Source organism: Anguilla rostrata, chromosome 7 (assembly GCF_018555375.3).
Source record: "Anguilla rostrata isolate EN2019 chromosome 7, ASM1855537v3, whole genome shotgun sequence".
In the NCBI taxonomy this organism is placed as follows: domain Eukaryota; kingdom Metazoa; phylum Chordata; class Actinopteri; order Anguilliformes; family Anguillidae; genus Anguilla; species Anguilla rostrata.
In genome coordinates, this window is record NC_057939.1 from 25864862 (window position 1) to 25887915 (window position 23054).

The 23054-nt window shown below is 45.2% G+C and overlaps 1 protein-coding gene across 4 annotated transcripts in view; it reads left to right on the forward strand.

Annotated features, from left to right (window-relative positions):
* Positions 1 to 23054, forward strand: part of LOC135259482 (protein phosphatase 3 catalytic subunit alpha) — a 123656-nt gene that overhangs the window by 59661 nt on the left and 40941 nt on the right. For all 4 annotated transcript variants that reach the window (XM_064343942.1, XM_064343944.1, XM_064343943.1 and 1 more), the window contains exon 2: positions 5961 to 6161. In XM_064343942.1, the coding sequence (XP_064200012.1) occupies positions 5961 to 6161 (201 nt within the window). The remainder of the gene's footprint in view (positions 1 to 5960; positions 6162 to 23054) is intronic.

The following is a 23054-nucleotide window of genomic DNA, read 5'->3' on the forward strand; positions in this document are numbered from 1 at the left end:
TCTCACGGCATGCTTTTTATCCATGCTGGCTAGCTAACTATTGAATTATATTCAAATTCAAAAATCGTTCACACACATACAGAAGAAAATGCATCACTAAGCCATGAGTTAAATATGGAACGCCTATTTTACTGTCCAAATAAGGGATGCATATATATATATATATATATATATATATATATATATATATACATTTTTTTTGCATATTTTTAGTGTTTTTCATGCGGTTTCATGTAGAGACAAACACTGGGCAAGTAGAATGGATTTTGGATACAGAGCACCCCCAAAACACCCTTTGCCTTCATAATAAACCCCCTTCGTGTAAGAGAGAGAGGCAGCGTTCATTCCTCTCCAGGCACAGCCATGCAGTGGATTCAGCTGCCAGGTGCTCCGCTTCCCCTAATCAAATCAGTGGAATCTCAGGCAGCCAAAGTTTTTATTGCTTTTCTTTTATTATCAGCATCTCTGCTGTATTCCCCTCTCCTCTGTGACAGGATGGGAGCAAAACCATTTTGTGCCTGCCCCCCCCCCCCCCCCAACATTATTTGGAGCTGCGATGACATTAAATCTGAGGCTCCATCCATCTCCAATAAAAAGGCAGTTTTAGTTGTCTCTTTTGTCAGTCATTCCGGCTCATAGCCCATCTCCTCCCTCGGAGAATCAGAGACATTGCCAAGGAGCCAGGGACTCTCCCTGAATGCACCCGCCGGAACATAAGGAGCCTGGTGGCATCTTGACAGTTTCGGAGCATTTTCGTTGAAAACCACCTCATCAGAGCGCCTTGCGTCCTCGTTTGGAGAAAGGGAACTCCCTCTATGGGTGTGTCCGAGCTCGCTGCATCTACACAAATGGAAGGTTCAGACTTCGACTTCTGTGGCTGTCCTCTTTGCCCACCAAGTTTACACCTGCGAGGCTGGGGAGGCTAATTTTCGTATAATGGCTGTCTGCTAACAGAGCCCTGTGCTTTAGTCACAGAGTAATTAGACTCTACTTGCTTGTAGTCTTTAAAACACAAACAAGGTACCTTTTACAGCACTAGTTCATGAACTTTTTAATATTGGGATGCAAATTAGAGATATATTTTAATATTGGGACCCAAGTTAGAGATGTCGTACCATTCAGGGACCCTTCAGATACACTTAGCCTAGTGGACTACCGACTCTGGGACCGACCTAATAATCTCTCACGACCCCTGTTGGGTCCCGATCCATAGTTTAAGAAGCACTGCTTCACTGTAACTGCAGTAACCGATTCAGAATATAATAAATATATTTCACAGCATGGCATACTGAAATTATTATATTACTTTAAAATCCTTTTATCATTGTCTCCATTTGTGAAATAATGAGATCCCATCAACACATACCCATTTCCTCATAGTCAGTTAGCAAGGGAAAAATGTTTCCTTTTAGCTATTAATTTGGCATGCTTAGGACTGAGAAAGCATCAGATCCAAATAATCTATAATTTTTACTGTAAGTTGCTAAAGCAAATGGCTTTGGCTTAGATAGAATAACTACAGTATGTACAGTGTGTTTTGCTAGCCTTCCATTTACATTGGGATATGTGTTTTTACATTTTGTCTAAAACTTTGTTGGCAGCAGGAAAAAATGGCTGAATCTTATCCATGATCCAAGTAGGGCATGATATCTCTCTCCCACTCGAGGTTAATACTTCTGTTTAGCTGCTACATACCCTTTACCCACTTTGCCAGATGGTTGCCACTGTCACTTATGCAAGCAAGTTATTTTTTCTATGTTTTGCACAAGCTACATGTTGAAGTCTGGAACCCCTCTCACTGAAGTATTGGCTAGGTATGCCTGCTTCCTGAGGATGGAAGGTGGGGCCATGATGTCGACTACTGACTTTTTGAACCAATCCAAATGCTTTCCCATCCACAGCAAACGATTGCTTTACTTTCTGGTTGTGACAGGCAGCCATTGGTTTGTGTGGTTCTACCTCCACACTCTGCTTCCAGATACTGGCAAGTTTTGGAAACATGTCTCATGAAGCCATGCCTTACACCTTACAAACCTTACACTCCCCTTCTCTCACTCTCCTTCTGCTGCCTCTCTTTTATATAAGCATGTTCAGATCAGTGTGGTCGCACAGACGCACACACACAAACACCATTAAAAGTTTTCAGGATTTATAAATTTGTTATAATCGCAAAAGTTTGGGTCAGTTTAGGTGGTGTTTTTGTCATTTTCTCTACAGGCAAATCAACTCTTAGGCAGGCAGTCTGGCACAGATGCAAGATGGGAAAACATCAGTTTGCCTCAGAATGGATTGCAGTCGTTAGAGACTGTGAATTCATGCAGTCAAACCCTTTCTCGAATTTATTATAGTTTTTTTATATTCTTAATGACCACACGTGTTTGCCCAGGGAGGAGTAGTGTAGACTAAATAGACAGAGAGCGAGAGCGAGCGAGAGAGCGAGAGAGAAATGAAAATCACCCTTTGAAAAAAATCTGCCTCAGGAAACGGTCCTCAGTTTTTCCACTTCTACCTCACGTGTGAATCCCCGGGAGTCACAGCGTATCGCCACGGGAACCAGCCGTGTTAACCGCGGGAGCAAGGTCACTGGCGTGCATCGGCGCTCAAGCCTTGAACCTGGGGCAGGGCTGGGGAGGGATGGATTTTCGGGGGTCTTACGCCCAGTTGCTCAGAATGGTCCGCTCCATAGGGTTCTCCACTGGCGGGTTTCAGAGGTGTGAAGGCTTCTGGAGGCCAGGCCTGGGTCAAATGCTCATTTTGGAATACTTTACCTCTTCAGATGCCACTGACATTCCACAGCAGCTCAGCTGGCCTTGAAAACATTTGATGAAATCTGTACACACAAAAGAAGAATTCCATTCTGAATACTGGTGAAAGTAAATGTTTCTCTTTTAAGCAGACAGTTTTTATTCTATAAGAGTTTTAGTGGTGCAGAAAGATATAAAGGTACTTAGGTCAAGCATTTGTTCCAGGCCTGTTGGAACTGGGTTTTCCTGTTAATTCTGGGTTAGTTTCCGGACCTTTGAATGCCACATTCCACTGTCCCCGAATGGTCAAAAATTCAAGTGACCACACCGCGTACTCGCATGCAGTGGGCCCTGCCGTGTGGAACACACAGAGCTTACATTTCACGGTTTTGCAAAAACACTTTGATTGCTCCTGTTGGTTTCCGTGACCACGCATCTACCCCCACTCTCAGTGTTTAGGACATTATTCTAATCGTGTCTGTCAGTCAAAGCTGTCAGTCTGGCCACAGAGGACATCGCTTTGGTAACCCGAAAACTTACCAAATGTATTGCAGTGTGAACTTTGAATAGATGCGTTATATCACAGTTATACATAAGACTTGAGGGTCTTTGAGGGCAGCTCATCTTAAACTGACTAATTCACCCAAGTTTTGGTTTAATTGGAGAATTGCATTTTCAGTTGGAATGAGGACCCCAAGATAGATCCCAGACCCAGGTTGAGCGGTCCTCCATAAGTGTTAAGACCCCCAGAACTCCTGCTCAAGAAATGAGCAGACAGAGCCAGGTTGGGAGACAGAGACTGACTTTGGTCAGCAGCCATTCTGCAGAGCAAGAGGCTTCCAAGTTCATATTTCAGTCTGAAGTGTGATGTCACGGGAATACCTCTTTTGAAGTCCTTGAGATTTGTTGTTTGAGAAGTGTGGCCATTAGTGCATATTTTCCAGGATGAAGCATCGCTCTGAGCTCTTTCTTTCGCCTGGCAGATATCGGCTCAATCCACATCAGTATCAAAGTATCACTCTGAAGTTTTGGTCATAATCCTGAGAAATATGCCTTCAGATTTAATTTTCTGAGAATGACTGTGAGGCTGTTAATACCTAATAAATTCTCATTCTTCCCGGTTTTCAGAGTGTGATTTTGAAAGCCAGCAATAACTGAAAGAATGTCCTGTGAATATAATGTGAGAACAAGATGTCTGCATGCAGGATTACTTATTTCTTTACTCCTTCCATTTCTCCTTCTCATCATGTCTCCAGTGATACAAGGATGTGTGTCCTTCTTCGGTATTTGATCATGACAAAGACCTTCAGCAAAATAACATGTTATGTAAAAGTTGACCAAATCTGAATGAATACATTGGTGACTTATCGAAAGTAGGAGATGTTTGTCAAGTAGCCCGTTGTAAGTGCTGAGGACCCTGTGAGTTACCGCTGAAGCGGCAGCCAATCAACCTTCAGGCCATAGCTGTATAATCGGTACGCAAAGGCGTGGCTGAGCTGAGCAGGCTGTTGTCAGAGGTTTGGCCAATAGGAGCTTGGGGGGGAGGAGATGTGAATGAGGGCAGGGCTGACAGGTCCTAAAGAAGACAAGAGGTGACAAGCTTTGCACATGTCAATCACCAACACATGCCCATAGATAGGGGGAAAGAACTACAGACTCAGCAGTGTCAATTTGGGGTGATCCCGTCAGCCTTCCTGTCATTGCTGTCCGCTGTCAAGCAGTTCAGAGATGGCCACTAAGAATGCATTGTATGCAGCTTGGCTGAAAACATGAAACGGTGTGCCCAGAGCTTCAAAGAGAAATCAACTCCATTAGCTCAGAATGTTAGCTCAGGAACATATTGTAGCATTAGCCACTCCATATGCACAAAGGCTACCCAGAGATCAGTTTGAATAGATTCTGTGTACATTAATTTGGTGGTGGAGACAACAGCCCCATTTAAAATTTGGAACCAGATGCTAAACTGTCTTTGCAATTACTGGAAGTCTGATATGCACTCTTAGGTATGGGAGTATAATCGATATCCTCACTTTGAGCTAAATTGCCATGTCAAATCCTCCAAATCCTGAGTGCTAATTAATTTCTGTTACAAACTGGTAGTTTATGTGCAGTACAGTTGTATGCTTCCATAAAGTATTAATACGTTCTCATTTCCATCCTAACAAAGATAAATATTTGCTATTTCTTGAAGCAGTGTCCTTTTATAAAGCTAAATTATATTCTATTGGGGTTTTATGTCTAAGAGCGTGTATCTGACAGTACAAATTTTTAAAGGCATTTTTAACTTCAATTATTTTATTCTTTTACACTTCAGCCACGAAGATCAGTACATTTTTTATAAATTTTTCTGAAAGCCCAAACCTATATTTCCTATACACATTGGTTTTCCATGGTGTGTTTATTAAGCAGACATGGGGGGGGGGATTTTGAAAGCTAACCATTCAGAGCAGGGGGACAGCATCCAGATGAAATCATGGCAACGAAAAAAGGATAGAGTGCTCTGATTGTTCCCCGAGGCGACAGCATTTCTCAAATTTAATGAACGCAAAATAAGTCCTTTTCAGAAGCCTAATTAAACTAATTGAGTATAAATGCAGTGGCAGGCAGTGCTTTCCGGGGGTCAGAGAGGGGCGTTTTGCCAAGCGTTGCCATGTGAACGCTACGCATCCCCTCCACAGATGTGGCAGAAGTGGTCACGATGTGCGCAGTTTAGGAATCATTATTTACTGCAACAGTCTGCCATTCGGATTGTATGTGCAGGCATGCATATATGCACACAAAGTACAACATCTGGGTTTTAAAATATATACAGTATATGGGCTTTTTCAGCTTTATTGTATAGGACAGTGTATAGCGATACAAGAATAATGGGGAGAGAGAGGGAGACATGCGGCAAAGGTTGTGTGGTATGATTTGAACCGCCAACATCGCAGCTCGCAATGAGCATGTGGACTGTCCTGCACTAGGCCAAGCCACGAGACACCCCCAATGTCTGGGATTTGCAGCCTCCTACAGTACTATGTAGTGGACATCTCTCTGGGTCCAACGCAGAGCCGTTCTTCTGTGGAAACGTGCCATCCAACGCCCTCCGCTGTGTCCATAGGAGATGTGTTAGTAATGCGTTGTGACGGAAACGCGGCGCTCTTCTGTATGGGAGGGAGGGTATTACAGGCCGACTGTGCTGCAGGAGTCACAGCGATGTTCTCCTCCCCGCAGCCGTCCCCTTCCCGCCGAGCCACAAGCTGACCGTCAAGGAGCTGTTCGACAGCGAGGGGAAGCCCAGAGTGGACGTGCTGAAGGCCCACCTGACCAAGGAGGGGCGCGTGGAGGAAGGCGTGGCCCTGCGGCTCATCGGCGACGGGGCAGCCATCTTGCGCGCCGAGAAGAACCTGCTGGACATCGATGCGCCCGTCACAGGTCAGGCCGAGTCGCTGCTCGCTGCCTCCACCCCAACAGCCCCCCGTGTCACACCCCATTCTCCCATCTCCCCTCCACTCCCATCCCACCTCTTACCCTCCCCACCACAGGTCAGGCCGAGTCACTGCCCCCCGTATCCCACCCCATTCTCCCATTACTCCCATCTCCCCTCCACTCCCTTCCCCCCCGTTATCCTCCCCATCACGGTCAGCCGAGTCACTGTCACTGCCCCCACCCCAACATCCCCCTATACCCCCTCATCTCTGTCCTCTGTGGTTGTGAGTTACTCACTGTGTCATGTACTCCCCCCCCCACACACACACACATTCACACACACACACGCACACACACACACACACACACACACACACACACACACACACACACACACACACACACACATGCATGACACACACACACACACTCCCGGCTATGAGTCACCAGGCATAGGCATGCAGGTCCCAGCGGGGTCGATAAGCATCCCACGGGTAGAGATTGATGGAGCAGGACACGGTCCCCCTGCCTGACTCACTCCCTTTTATTTTTTTTAGACTTAACCCCAACCCTAACCCCGTCTGTATTTCCTGCTCTGTACTGCACTGCAAGGCTCAATCAGACTTCTTTTGAGCGGACACACACACACACACATTCAGATACACACAATGCGCCCCCACTTCATCTGTGCATTTTATGATTGTGCACTTTGCAGTTTGTAGTGTAAAGGTAAAATTGTCAGTACTAAATAAACTCTAACAGAGTTTATTGGAGTCCATTAGGGGCACTATGTGCTCTATTAGAGATGATTTTACACAAAACACTTTGCTGTGCTGGAAAGTGCCAGGGTTTTCAACAGGGGGTCCTTGAAGGACCTGTAGGGGTTCCCTAGGCAGACTTGATATGTAATGACTATACATAGTTTTGGGAAAATAAACCATATGGCTAAAAGTCCAAAAGTATCTGGACACCCCTTGGTTTGGAGCAGTTTTTCATGGTTTGGGCTGGGCCCCTTAGTTCCAGTGTCTTAAGTCTTAATGCTACAGCTAGATGACAACAGGAAGGCCCTTTCCTGTTTCAGTATGACAATGCCCTCGGGCACACAGTGAGGTCCATATAGAAATGGTTTTGTCGAGAACAGTGTGGAAGAACCTGACTGGCCTGCACAGACCCCTGACCTCAACCTCTTCCAACACCTTTGGTATCAGCTGAAAAGCCAACTGCGAGCCGAGCCTAATCTCCAAATCAGTTCCCGACCCGACCAATGCGCTTCTGGCTGAATGGAAGCAATTCCCTGCAGCAATGCTCCAAAATCTAGTATGAAGTCTTCCCAGAAGAGTGGAGGTTGTTACAGCAGCAAAGGGTGGACCAACTCCGTATTAATGCCCGTAATTTAGGATGAGATGTTGGATGTCAGGTATCCACATACTGTTGGCCATGTAGTGTATTTCAAACCCCTTCATAACCCTTTTTAACTTATGATGTATGTGGGTTCCCTGGATGCCTTTGAGCTTGGGAGGTGGGGGAGTCCCTGGTTCAATAACGGTTGAGACCCCTGCACTGTGTTGCCAGATTGGGTGTTTTCCCGTCCAGTTGGGCTATTTTTTACGCTATTGTGTGGGGAAAAATGGCTTTGGGCGGCTTGTCATAATTTGGGCTATTTTTTGCTATACTGGGTGGTTTTTTAATCTTCCTCTTTCTGCCAATCATTTACATTCCTTGGCGCTGGTGCAGTTTGTCCCTCTTCCGCCTGTTCCTCGGTTGTCATTGTACCTGAAGCTTGTCAAATAGTGAAGCTTTATCATCAGATGGTGGATTTATCAAAACTTCCCTGTTAAAGAGGCTGCTCACCACCATGTATTTTATGAATGCATAATACCGAGCATGGAAAAGATGAAGGCCTATTACTGAATGCAAAGCCTGCGGTGTTGGCTGCCATGTCTTTGGTTTAGGCTATAAAGCTTGTGCATATACAATATATATATATATATATGTGTGTGTGTGTGTGTATGTGTTCTTGTACCCATAATGTTTCCTGTCGGTGCAATTGGGATGCAAATGTCTAACCTGCATTTTGTTTGCTTTATCCCTACTGGTATGCTTTCTGCAACTCAAGTGAAGGACATCAGACAGCAACTGAAATATATTTGGGCCTTTATGCTGTATTTTATAAATGCGGGCCTACATAAAGAATTAAAATGTGTGTTTGTGTGTCTAGTCAAACAATTCATATGTGTTTAAAGTGCAGATTATCAGCTTTTACTAAAGAGTAGTTTTATACAGTTTGGTTTCACCGTGTAGAAATAGCAGCACTTTATGTTTTGGCTCCCATTCAGGGTACCATAATATTCATGACAAATGGCTTCACAGGTGTTTCTGATTAGGTGTGTTCTCTTGGTTATTTACTACAAGTATAAGAGCGCGTTCAGTATCTAGTCTTGATTATAGGCTTTTGATTGCCTTTGGAGTCTGTTACTGGAATTTGTCAACATAAGGATCAGTCATAAACTGATCCTTGGCCTACTGTGCCCTTTATGATTACTACACTCACCAGTGCTCTCTTTCTTCTTAATGATGTTTCCAATGTTGATTTTGGTAAGTCTAAGATTTGGCCCATGTTTCTGGCTGTTTTTTTTTTGGTTTTCTTTTTGTATTTCTAGGCCTCATAATGGTTTCCTTTATTTTCATTGGCACAACTCTGGTCCTTATGCTGACAAATGGCAATAACAGACTCCAAGGGCAATCAAAAGCCTAGAATCAAGACTAGATACTGAAAACTCTCTTATACTTGCAGAAAGAAGCAATTGAACAGAAACTATTCAGAAACACCTGTGAAGCCATTTGTCCCATACATTATGGTGCCCTGAAATGGGGAGTATGTATAAAAAGTGCTGCCTTTTCTCTCCAAGACTTTACATATGTGTAATATTTTTTAATTTTTTTCATATTTTTTAGCTATTTTTTCAAGATTTCAAGTTTCAGGCCTTGATTTGAGCAGGTTGACTGTTTTCCAATCTGGCACCCTGCCCCTGCACTAGAAGACCCCTCAGTGAGCTGTATTCAATCTTCTTTTATTCACCACATTTTAAAAAATCCTATCAAGATTGCAGACAATTATTTTGCTTTGGTGTTTCACAATTTACACAAAATTGGATTGTTCTGTAATGGGATTGAGTCATAGCATGACCCAGAATGGGAGTAAAACCTGTTTTGCTCCGGGAATTGGTTTCAAAGTGTGAAGATCTTTACTGTAACAGGCTTCTTTTTTGATGGGAGAGAGTTTGGCTGTCTCCATCTCTAACTATCTTACCTGACTAGTGCCTGTCAATCAATATTCAGGATGTAATTATAATAATAATGATGATAAATGTTATTTTAAGTACCTTTCTGGGGACCTAGGTCACTTAACAAGGCCAAACACAAGAGACAGTGATGATGGCAGGTACAGAAAGCGAAACTAAGCACGTCCACATACAGTACACATAGACTACTATCATTAATAATGGACCAGATCAACAGGAAAAAAGGCCACATGCTACCAGAACATGCCAGTGGCAGTGGATCATTGTGGGTTTTTGATATTGGGATCCGTGATTTTTTTTGTTTCCTTACTCGGGGCACAGTGATCAGAGCTACTTTTTTTTTTAATTAGCCATGTTTCAGTTCAGAAACCTTTTTTTTCCTTTCACCATATAAATTGGAATCCATTACAGTCACACTTTATATCCTTTTCTGCCCCACACTTGTTTCTTCTTCCTCACCTAGTGCTTTTTTATCTTTCTTCTTTCAGTTTATTTGTTGGGGACAATGTGAAATTTTTAACATGAATTTCGGCAGTAGAAATCCCCCCTTTTAATTTATCAAAACTGATCATCCACTGATGCCTGTAAAAATAAAAAAAATGTTTAAAATAATAATCGCTGCACATTTGTTTTTTAAGCATATTTTTATACCCCATTACCGGAATGCCTTGCCATTTCTACAGACCTGTCCGATCATGTGTCAGTTGGGCAGAGCGCAGGCTAGAATGAGTGATTTAGTTTTACACACCAGTCGACAGTCCCACACATTATTAATCTCATTCACCTCGGCTGCGGCTCGGTCCTCAGGTGCGGACTGTAGGTGTGTGCAGATCCGCCAATCGCGGACGTTTCTACCTAACCTGATTTTCCTCGGTCGTGTTCAACACGCTGAACCCTACTGGTGTCTCTGGGTGTGTATTGTCACAATTCATGAACAAGGACATTGAATAAACGCAATCATGTTTTCTTACATATTCAATCATGGTCAGGAAAGCTTTGCGATCTCCTGAAGCCATGGCTCACTTAGCGAGACACAAATGTGCTTCTTTTGAGAGCCCCTTTATGCACGTGTCCTGAAATGCATCGTTTTTTAAAAAGGTTTTTGTTGCATAGACTTTGCGTCTAAGCAGCACGCAGAAAACACTTTAAAATGCGCCTGAAATCCCACAACGTTTTACTTACTCTCTTGCGTGTTGGCATGGGGGTTCTTCCCACTCCTGTGCAGTAGGCTGTATTTTTCATTGCACAAAGGGCAGAATTTTTGTTCAGTATTAATTAATTGAAGGGGGGGAGGGTTAAATTGGGTGGGGCGCTTTCGTCTTCCATTCAGCCATCCCATCCCAGGTGCTACCATACGCCGGTCTTGCTCTTACTCCTCCCATTATGAATGCCATTGTTTTGTAGCTGCCATCTGACTCGTTTCTGTTGCTCGCTGTTTGTACAGCTGGGCTTTCTTAGGACTGTCGGGACTTTGGCCAAGTTTACAGACCATCACTGGATTCAGCCCCAGTGACTGGCATGGGAAGGCTGCAACATCGCTGCAGCCCAGGGTTTTTATGACTTTCAAAAAAAGATGTTTCTTATGAGTTTGTGGCTTCTGTGTTTCTTAATACATGTCAGTTTGTACCATCTAGAGTTTAGTCTGACTGTACTTTTTAAAATCTTTTTTTATGTCTTTGTGTGTGTGTGTGTGTGTGTGCTGCACTACATCAGGCCAGATTAAGGGTCATTTCTGACCTGTTTCTGGCCTGATTTTATGGCCTGGAACTAGACTAAGCTGAACTCTCATATTCCAATCAAACCCTTCCCTTTGTCACAGTGTACATAGTCTGTCAGGATAGACAGCTTACTGTCAGGCATAGTTGGCCATTAGCCTTCAGTGCCCATAAACAGCCCTCCTCAGCTCTCTATTTAAGTGCCCCTTTTATTGGCTTGCTGCTGGCCAGTAACAGCCTGCAATTGGTTGGATGCTGTGTGCCTGCACTCTCATTGGTCCTCGCTACTGCTCAGAATTTTACCTCATTATATTATAATATTCTTATATTGTATTATACTCTGTTTATACACTGTGGTAATGCATTATCATATTTATAAACAGTAATAGCATACGCATTGAACATATAATCATAATAATTTAGTGTTCCATACAGATCCTACTCCTCCCATTTATTCCAGAGCCTGTTTGCCCATGGCACAGATGCTGCTGTGTAAAGTATGTCTGCATATGCACAGGTTAGGCTGCTTTTCCGGAAGGGTCTTCTATAACATGACGGTAATTATATGGTGAAAGGACAGACAGACACGGGCCTCTACCTGATCGTGAGGAAGCCATTCTTAATGATCAGTGTTTCATGTGCAATAGCCAAATACAACATACAAATATATTTAAATAATTGAAATCATACCTATTTTTCATGTCATGCAGTGCAGCGCATTTATTGGAAGCGTAGATGGATTTGGCGTTGAAGAGAGAACATTAAAAATAGACTGGCCTAAATCGGCAACCCCGGTCTCAGGGATGCCGAGCCACAGAATTGCCGTGATTTTCTCTCTGCCCGTCGGTGACAGGGCTCCCATAATCCCCCTTATGCCCGTCCTGAGCGAACGCACGTAGCGGTAATCATCGTCGTGTTGTTCTGACTCCTCCGTTACCGTTAAGCAGGGCTTACGCACAACAGCTTGACTGACACCATTAGTTTTTCTGGTTCAGAAGCAGGTCATTATATTTTACCCATTAGCCTCTCCTAGCCTCAAGAGCTTCGTAATAATAGTAATGTACTGCCGAAAGCTGATCAGCGCAGCCTGTTCTAAATCCAAATGGCGAGAACTGGGAGAACCTGTTTCAAGTTGCAAATTAGATTTAGATTTTTTTTTTTCAAACCTCCGTCCCCTGTCACCCTGAGAGAGAAAAGAAAGAATAATTTTGCATTTCCGCTTTCTGTATCCTGACCGCAAAACTGATCCTGGATCAGCGCTTTATGAATAGGGACCCAGACTCGCTGGCCTGTCCCTTCGAGTGTCAGCAAGTCTACCTGGTGCAGCCGGTGCAGTTAGTCCACAAGTCCGCCACAGGGGGCACTACTGAGCAACGTCACAGGGGATGCCCTGCCGAATTAAGCCCTTCATGACAGAGTGACACTGGCCGATTACGCAACCCCTTATAGACATGGACTACTGCTCTACATCCAAATTACATTCATTTTCTAGATCAGGACCATATTTTTCATGATATATGGGCAAGTAAATTATTATGATTATATAATAAAGTTAAGACCTGGTGCTTGCATACCAGGCAGCTAAGGGGTCAGCCCAGGTACATTCAGAGGATCATCAGACCCTACACACCAGCGACCTCTCGTTCTGCCACCTCTGGACGCTGGCACTCCCTTCGCTCGTACTTCCTCCGTTGCTGTCTGTCCGGCCCCGCTGGTGATACTCCTGTGATGGTCAGAAGCATAGAATCTCATCACTTTCAAACGCAGACTGAAGACTCATCTTCAGGCTGCACCTCCCACCCCCTAGCCTATAGTTCAGCTCACTGTACTAGTTAGATAATATGATTAGTTAGTGTATCTGGCGGATGTTTTGTCTGATTAGTGATTAGATGTGATCAGTGCAGTTTGTACTTGGTAGATCTGCTGGACAGCTTACCTACAGGTGGATCACGATGGCCTTGGCTACGATCTTACTTCACTCTATGTTCTTGCACTCACTCATGACTATGCATTTGTACGTCGCTCTGTAGAGCGTCTGCTAAATGCCTATAATGTAATGTATATATATATATATATATATATATATTTTTTTTTTTTTTTTTATGCATTTCTAATAAATATATTTGTCTTTAAAAACCCATATATTTAATCATATTGCAGTGTATTCCTTTTTTGGAAGGGCTGCTCCATAGTACTCCAGGCCATACTGTAGCGAGTGCTGGCAGAACCCCCATTCCATCAGCAGGACAGGCCGCTGGGGAGCCAATCAGTCAGCCCAGCAGTCATGTGCGGCCATTTTTATCTGTCAGAAGAGGCCGGGCGTTTCGCGCGGCGCGAGCCCAGTTTGAATCGCAGACCTGCTTCGGAGAACTTTGCCAAGTTAGCCGAGCCTCATCTGTCCTGCTCTGTGACGGCTTGGAACCATCAACTCCCCCCCCCCCCTCCACCCCCCACCCCACGCTTCTTTTCTTTTCCAGATCAAGGTTTCATTAATTTTTAATTAGTTATACAAAAGGCACAGATGGGAAGATTGTCTGCCATCACAACTTGCCCCCCCCCACTCTGACTGTTAATGAATGGCCTATAAAAAATACAGTTTGGGAAGACCAAGATGTGCATGAAACTCCTCCCCTTTATCTGTCTTTATTGCTGTAAGGTGGGGTTTTTCAGTGACTGCTGCTACTACCTCTGCTGCCTGTCGAAGAGTTGCCATCTCTCAGACCTCTATTTACATACAATTTATTAAATACAACAGATTATTTAGAGATTTCTACACAACTGTTGTCTAACAACTAATAATACCTAATGCTTTGGGTCGAAAGATGAAATGATTTATCATTGTAAAAGTGAGAATGAAACCGAGTGACCAGCCTAACCAAATCTGGAAAAGGGCCTTAGAAGGACCGTCACTGTTAAAAATGACCATTCCTGTCAAGACAACCGCTGATGTAATTTATTCAAATACATATGCTGGGTATGTACATAACATAATATACGGCTTTGATGTAGGCAGTTAAGGAGGTTATGAGAGGGAAGCAGAGAGACCACATGAGTGAGTCTAGCGACTGCAGGGAAGATGTTAATTATTACTAAAGGAGTGTCAGTTTATAATTTCTGGTAATCTTTTATGGCGTCTGTCGATACGATAAACATTTTGAGAATATTCGGCAACATTCCCTTAGGCCAGAAACAAAGGCGGTGTTTTGTTTGCCTGTTTCGCAAATTCTGCCTTCTCTCTCATTTCCGTGGCATTAAACTTGCATGGGGCTTAATGGAGTGCAGAGAATTGAATTGGGAAACTAAGCAGTTGGGCTGCGAGGCATCTTTGAAATTCAGGCTGTGTGTTTGTGTGTGTGTGTGTGTGTGTGTGTGTGCGTGTATGCGTGTGTGTGTGTGTGTGTGCATGTGTGTGTGTGCGTGTATGCGTGTGTGTGTGTGTGTTTGTCTGTCTGTCTGTTTGCAAGGCTCCACTGACCCTGTAACGCACACCGGTTCAGCTCAGGAGAATTGGGCAAAAGTTGAAAACTGCTCATTAGAAGGGCTTTTACACTGCCCAGAGTTATCAGAAAGAGAGGACTCATAAAGGGAGTCACATCACAGAGAGTGTCTGTGGGTAAGAAAAAACTCACTCAGGGAGTCACAGCACACAGAAAGCCTAGGTAAGAGAGGACTCACTTGGGGAGTCACAGCAATCTCAAACCTTGGAATGAGGCCACTTTTTGGCCCTGAAGAACTTGGTTGATTTAGCAGTATGTGTAAGGACATTTCCTGCTGCAAGATGAAGTGCTGTCCAGTGGGTTTTGAGGAATTTGGTTGGATCTGCACAGATAAGCTGTTCCTGTGCACTTCAGAATTCATCCTGCTGCTGCCGTCAGCAGTTACATCATCGGAATTACAATTGAACCAGTTCCAGTGGCAATAACACTGCCTCCACCACACTTCACAGATGAGGGGGGTGCCTTGGATTGTGAGCACTTCCTTTATTTCTCCACACTTTCCTCATTACATCATTTTGGTACAGATTAATACTCGTCTGTCCAGAAAATTTTTTTTGCAGAACTCTACAGTTTTTAAAATGAGCTTTTTTAACGAAAACTCTAACCTGACCACTCTGTTCTTGAGGCTTTCCCAGTGCCGTGCGTCTTGCAGTGAACCCCTGAGGCTATGCTGATGCAGACTTCTCTTTGTGGTAGTCTGTGACTCATTTGTGCCTACATCCTGGAGAATGTTCCTGATCCGTTCAACAGTTGAAAAGAGGTTTAATAATTGAAAGTATTCTTCAGTCATCCACTATAGTGGGGTCCCATGGTTTACCAGGTTATTTGCTATTGTTGAGCTCACCTGTGCGTTCTTCTGTCCTCACAATGTGTCGAACAGTAGATTTTGAGGCACCAAATGTTGCATCTATGTCTCTATGATCGATTTATTTTGATTTCTCAGCCTCATGACGACCTTTACTGGCAATGGTAAGTATTTGGCCCTCATCAGACCACAGCAACCAACTCCAAATGTATATTCCACACCTAGAATCAACTCTTAGCTTTATTGTGCATGTACTTGGTAGGATTCTTGTTTGCTGAACAGCTTACTCTACAGGGTTGGAGTCCTGATCGATGTGGTCACTTCTGGCACTACGATCCTTACTTCCACTCTAGTGTTTCTTTTGCACCTCTACATCGTGAACCAATGCACTTGTTGTACGTCGCTCTGGATAAGAGCGTCTGCTAAATGCCTATAATGTAATGTAATGTAATGACTAAGGATTCAAAGGCACACAGCTGGCCTAGAAACAGCTGAGCAGCCGATTGCCCCTAAAATGGGGGGACCTACATGAATCACCCAATATTGATGTAAATGCCCTCAAATGAAAATCTGACTCTACACTTTTACCTCATATTCCTTGTTTTATTTAAAATCCAATGTGCTGGAGTACACAGTCAAAAGAACAATAATTTTGCCGCTCTCCCAATACTTTTTTTCTTAACTGTATATGCCCACACACCAAGAAGTACACACATGCTCATACACACACACACACACACACGCACATACACTCATTATCTCACTCACACGTGCATGCATAGACACACACACACATTTTCTCACACATACGTGCACACACACACACTCACACATGCTCTAGGTGGCCTCCTGGGGTCTCTCTTGTGAGGCATGGGCAGGCTCTGCTATGGCCCCGGGTAACTGTGCCCTCCATAGTATTTATTATAGAGTATAATTAAGTGCTGTGTGAGCTGAGTGATGAACTATAAAGTTGTTATTAATTCTTAAGTGTTTTGTGGGCATGCGTGGGGCGGAGAGAAGAAATGTTGTTTATTTTAGCCTTTTTTGGAGAGAATATGTGGGACATTATCCAGTCTGGGCACACCAAGGACCCCCTTGGACTATAGGACCCCCTTGACAATGAGATGCTACAGACTACAGTTCTGGGCACACTGAAGATTCCTGCCCCCCCCCCCCCCCCCATCACACACACACACACACACACACATACACACCCAGCTGGCACATGGGGCTAGTGGGACAGATGGAGACTCACGAGGGGTGGAGTGGGGGAGGACGACAGGACACCCCTCAGGATCTGCTCATCCCCTCCTCCCCCCCCCCCCTTTGCTCCAGCCCACTTCTCGTAACCACATACTGTTGTTATCACCAAAACCAAAATTGCCCATTCGTCAATCAGCAACTGATACCAAACTGGCACAGAAAAAAGGTAGCCATGGCTACAGACTCATGGTGCTATACCGACAGCAGTGGGTTTGAGTCTGTACTTGGTGAAAGAGGGGAGAGTGCCCCACACTCTGGTTTGTTGAATTAATCATAGATTGTGTTCATAGCCAGCTGTCCGCTTGTTCGTATGGCATTTTTGTTACTTATAAATTATTAGCAAAAACTCATTTTTCTTGATACGTGCAACCATGTTAAAACTGCACTCGAAGGAAATGATACAGGGTGAGTGAGCACTGTGTTTGGGAGCTGTTTTATGGCTGTGAGAAGGGTGTTTTTTAATTTACTCTTCGCTCGTACAACAGCTACCTCCCTGACGGAAGAGTGGCCTTCTCCGGGTCTGTCGTAGCCGGGGCCTGGTTTGCGCACGCTGTGGGAAGAGACAGCGAAGCGCTGCAGCAGTGCTGTTTCACCTGCGTTAAGTGAAGAGCGCGTGCTCCTCGTCTCTCGCCACCTACTCCCCTCTCGCGCTGCATGCGTTAAGCCCACAGGGTGCTCTGCTGCCCTAATAGACGGCACATCGTTTGCATTTATTTACCATAGTAATAGAAAGGTCTCCACCAGATAGTTCATCAAATGTAATTGATTACTGTTTGGAAGTCGAGCCCCTCCCCTCATCTGTGCCCCTAATGCAAAGGCCTCAAGCTATTGCATTTCAAGCAGCTGTATCACTGTGACTGACGGAATGTGCTGCTGGGGCATGATCTGTTAAGGCACTGTTCCAGTGTGTGGATGGGCCCCATAGTCTGGTATCTGTTAAGGCACTGTTCCAGTGTGTGAATGGGCCCCATGGTCTGGTTTCTGTTAAGGCACTGTTCCAGTGTGTGGATGGGCCACACATTCTGGTATCTGTTAAGGCACAGTTCCAGTGTGTGGATGGGCCCCATGGTCTGGTATCTGTTAAAGCACAGTTCCAGTGTGTGGATGGGCCCCATGGTCTGGTTTCTGTTAAGGCACTGTTCCAGTGTGTGGATGGGCCCCATGGTCTGGTATCTGTTAAGGCACTGTTCCAGTGTGTGGATGGGCCCCATGGTCTGGTATCTGTTAAAGCACAGTTCCAGTGTGTGGATGGGCCCCATAGTCTGGTATCTGTTAAGGCACTTTTCCCGTGTGTGGATGGGCCACACATTCTGGTATCTGTTAAGGCACTGTTCCAGTGTGTGGATGGGCCCCATGGTCTGGTATCTGTTAAAGCACTGTTTCAGTGTGTGGATGGGCTCCACAGTCTGGTATCTGTTAAGGCACTGTTCCAGTGTGTGGCCAACTGGCCCACAGGGCAACACATAACTGCAGGTAGGGAGGGAGCAATTTAGTTTGTGCAGGATGGCCGTGTCACATCGCTCACTGTTGTCCCCTGCCAGTAAGTTCGGGTACCCACAGTCTACCAGGGAAGCCCACTCAGCTTGTGCCCTGGACCGCACTCTCTCACACTGACACCATGGCTGGCCAGTACGATTCGCGTCCAAATTGTGAGGAAAAAGGTGGCAAAACCAAAAAAACGATAAGACAAAATTGCAGCCCGATGCCGTAAATTAGCCTGATTAGCTAAATGTGTCTGAGTAGAATTGGAGGGGTGCGCTACATCGTGTGAGCACAGAACCGAAACAGGAAGAGCTAGCGAAGCGGGATCCTGTCCACCACTTTTTGCGGCCCAGTGAAACGGTCCTGCCAGAGCGCTTGCCGGAAAAGCCCAGGGGTTCGGACGGCCGTGCGGTCGGTAGCCTCTGCGTCCCCCCCGTCCTCGTTCCGGCCTGACCCCGCGTGGGCGAGGGATCGCAGTCGTGTAACGCGGTCGCCCACTCCCCTGCCTAGCGCCCCTCTCCTATCCCCCCCCCCCAGCCTCGCGTCTATCCGCGCAGGAAGATAACTCCGCCACCGCCGCGGGTTTGATCGATTGCCAGCGCGCTCCAGATAATGTATTCCCACCAGTTCATCGCGCGTAGGCCGCTCTGATACACCTCCAGATATTATGTGTTCCTTTTCCTTTAACGGTTTCCCTGGCGTTTGTTTGTTCTCCGCGCTCGCGCCCGGCGCAGCTCTGCGGGTACTCGACTGTCAGCGCTAGCGTTTTCAGAGCCGTGTTGAGAGTCTGAAAGTGGCCCGGCGCCACGACGTTCGCCTGCGTTTCTGGCTGCGTTTCGTTCATTTCCCTGCTGGTGCGAAGCTATTGAACCGTGTTTTTAAGTTGTTTTTTTTTTTTTTTGTTGTAGTAGATTGATATCACGGTGCTGACTTTGGAAACTGAAGCTTTCGGTTGACCTTTATTTTGTCGTTTGTTACACCACAGCTGCAGGCTTGGGCTCTGATTGGCCGTGCTGGAAGCGCAGGGGAAAGTTTCCAGTGGAACACCGTCGTAAGGCAGATTAACATTTCCCCTCGGCTCTGTTCCGTTTTCCAGAGAGCTGTTATAAACACTGGCCAACGTCTCTCTCTCCCGTGTCTTGACCGTGACTCTCACACACTGACTCCCCCCCACATCCCGCATCAGCTTCGATCGTCGTTTGTGAGCGTTCAGGTGCGCACTGTTCTTTCTGAGAGGACTGGAGACGGAAACACACCAGAAGGAATACACTGGTTGTACAATTATTTATTTATGAGACTGCTCTCTCTCTCTTTCTCTCTCTCTCTCTCTCTCACACACTTTCTCTGTCTCTCTCCCCATCTCTCTTGCTTTCTCCCCTTCCTCTCCTGCTTTTTCTGTCCTTTCTATATTCCCATCTCTCTCTCTCTCTCTCACTCTCCACCCTTATCTTCCCCGCGACATAAGCGGGTGGGTAATTAACCACCAGGCGCAGCCTTCGTTAGTGGGCGAAGCCCCAAATGAAGCCCCCCTGTCATTGTCTGGAACCCAGCGCCCACCGTTTGTTTTCTGCGCGCTTCATTAGCGATGTGTCAGGAGGGAGTGCAGGAGAATGCACTGGAGTCAGGAGAGATGTGTCGCTCGCTCCTTCCAGGAAGTGAACCCGGGGGGGTTAAAAACTGTTGATATCAAAGCTGGGACAAATAGCTCAAATTGCCCCACGGAGATGGATGTGGGGCAGTTTATGCTATCGCTATAGAAATGCTTTCTATCTCTCTCTCTCTCTCTCTCTCTCTCTCACACACACACACACACGTTGTCGCAGTTAATTGCAGATCTGCGGACGGAAAACCATGGCCTGGCGTGTTGAGTGATCTGCTGGTCCCGCTCACAAACGCATCGCAGTGGAACGCACCGGTGCCTGTGAGAGGGAGCAGCTGTGTTCAGAGCCGCTCCCCTCTGAGCACGCTGTAATCCAGTAAAGAGTGGCGGTCCGCACTGCCGTCTTCGCTGCTCTTGGCAGTCGACCCCAGTCAGCCCCCCCTCGCCCCACGCCACCCCCTCTCTATCCGCGCCCTCAAAACATGTCAAATCTACCTGCTGAACGGGGCGTGTGTTCCTGAAGCTTCTCAGAGTAGGAGAGCTGATCTAGGTTCAGGTTTCTCCCTGTCCATATCCTAACCTTATACATTTTGTGCTAAAAGGCAAAACTGATCCTAGGTCAGTATTCCTTCTCTAAGATGCTTTATAAATACAGGCCCAGGTCATCTTTAAGACCTTTACACTGAGCTTGTCACTGCCATAAACACTCTATGCAGTTGTTAAGGAGCACAACCATCCCTGGGCCACACAATTCAAGTGATGGGTGTGATTTATGTTGGAGCACTTTGGGGCCACAGGATTCTTGTTTAGGGCCACCGTAACCCTCCAGCCGACTGTGCCTTCAGATCTTACCCTTGCGTTTTAACTGTCGTAGCCAAGCCTCAGCCAAGACTCACGCTGCGGTTTTCAGAAGTAATGCAATATTATGGACGCCATCCCAAGATCCTCTTTCAGTTCCTTCACTTAGAATTACTGCAAAAAAAACAAAAAAAAACCCAAGATGTTTCAAGGTGACGTTTTTACAAAAGGATTTATTGGGCAGACCGTTCTGTTAAAAATTCACTGTGCACTCAGTGCTGTTCAGTTTGCCTTAAATTGATGGCAGAATCTTGCAGAAAGAGCAGGCGTTTAGCGCTGGCAGACCGTCCCGCTCAATAAACTCTGTGCTTTTTCTTTTTTATTTTTCCTTTCTTATTTTCCTGCCTTCTCCCTATAATTGTTTGTGCATTTCATCACTTTACTGCAACCCCCCCCATGGGCTTTTTGGCTGGCGTTGGGTGTACATACAGCAAGCTAATGGCAGTTTCCTTCCAGACTGAGGCTAAAGGCTAATCTACTTCCATAGCGGAAGGGGGGTTTTTACCGACAGCACATCATTACTTGAAAGTATTATTCATATGGCCTCGTTTCCTGTAAACTGCTTATTGTTTTTAATGTTGGATTTGTGCAAACGGGGTGAAATAATCCCCCTAGTGATATTCCCCTGAGACCCAGGGGAAGAAAATTAGAAGTATAAAATCTTTTTGGCATAATACAGGTGGAATGAAAAAACATGCTGCTGTGAAAATGTTTTCAAAAATATGAATTTTTAAAATTTATATTTAATGTTCCCTGTAGTGTGTAGTTTTCAGTATAATAGAATATATGGTTCTTGAGATTATGTCCTGAAACATTAATTGCTCGGTATTGCTGGGAGGATATGACACTGTGCAGTGCTTATAAATTGTTTCTTATCAGTGTATGCCGCTTGGAAAACCATACTGTTGATGATGGTGACGATGGCATTGAAAATAAAGCATTGCGCCTTTCGTCTCTTAATCTAAAAGTTATTTAGATCATGGGGAATGGAGTGGGGCTCACCTCATTCACCACCAACGTGTAACCCCCCACCTGGGTAACACACAGTGAGCGGTATAACTGAAGTACTTACAGCACATAAGCCTTGGTTCGCGTTTTACCATCTGCGGATGCCAGGAAAGGAATCGTGCTTCATTGTCTCTCCTGACGTGGCGTTTCATACGCTCGGGCCGTCTGAGGCAGGTTAAAAACAGACCGCGTTGTTGGAGGGCAGAAGAGCCACCGAAGGCTTCAACCACTCCATTCCAACTGCAGAAGAGCATTAGCCTGCCCACACATACGATCAGAAATAACCTTTTAAATCGAAGGGGGCGGGCTGTCGTCCCAGGAGATGTCGCGCCAGCGTGAAGGCAGGTGTAACGCGGTGAGACTGCGTGTGTGTGTGTGTGTGACTGACGCCCTGTCACCAGACACCTGTGTGCGATGAGACGGGGGAGGGATCTCCTGCACTTCCTGTCAGTTAATACCTGACAGAGGCCAACAGGTTTTACGGTCGGTTATTTGAATAATTCAGTGACCTTTTTGCTGAGCGTTTGGTGAACCATCCCCCACCCCCCCTCCCCCACTCCTGCCTACTGTATTAGTTATACTAATGACAGCTCTACATGGGTAAGGCCCATTGCTGCTCCGTCTGTCAGTCAGCCAATCAATCAATGTATCAGTCATTCAGTAAACCTATATGTAAGTATTTATGTATATATGTATGTATGTATCTATCTATCTATCTATCTATCTATCTATATCTCTCTATCGGTCTGTGTCTATCTGTCTATCTATCGTCCTGTCTGTGTGTCTATGTCTCTCTACTAATTAATCAATCAATCAGTCAATCAATGTATCAGACAATCAGCCCACTAAGCAACCAATCAATCAGTAAAACAACCATCCATCCTATCAATCAGTCAGTCAGTGTATCAGCAGATCAACCAGGCAACCAATCAATAAAACAATCAACCAACCCATCCATCAATAAATCTTTTTTTCTACATTTTCATATTGTCCCTAATGGGCTATTAATTTTAAAGCCTAATCATAGGTCACAACATAAAAACAAAAAATGTAGACATAAAACACTAAGCCTGTAGTAATAAACCTTATGCATTCATTTTATTAATTTATTTTTTTAGGGACATTGTAATGTACTTAAAAAAAACAAGATACCAATGTGGTACATCAGTGCTTTACAGCCAAGGCTAATTTACAATCCCTGTCCCTGTTTAGGCAAGTCAGATTATGTAGCATTGCAGTGTCTGGTATGAAGGGCTATCTTTAACTATTTCTGAAATGCTGCTATTTTCGTGCGGATCTGTTGAGCACAGACGAGATTCTGGGGTCATAGTGATGGGATGGCCTCCACAGTGGAGCTCCACAGACCCAT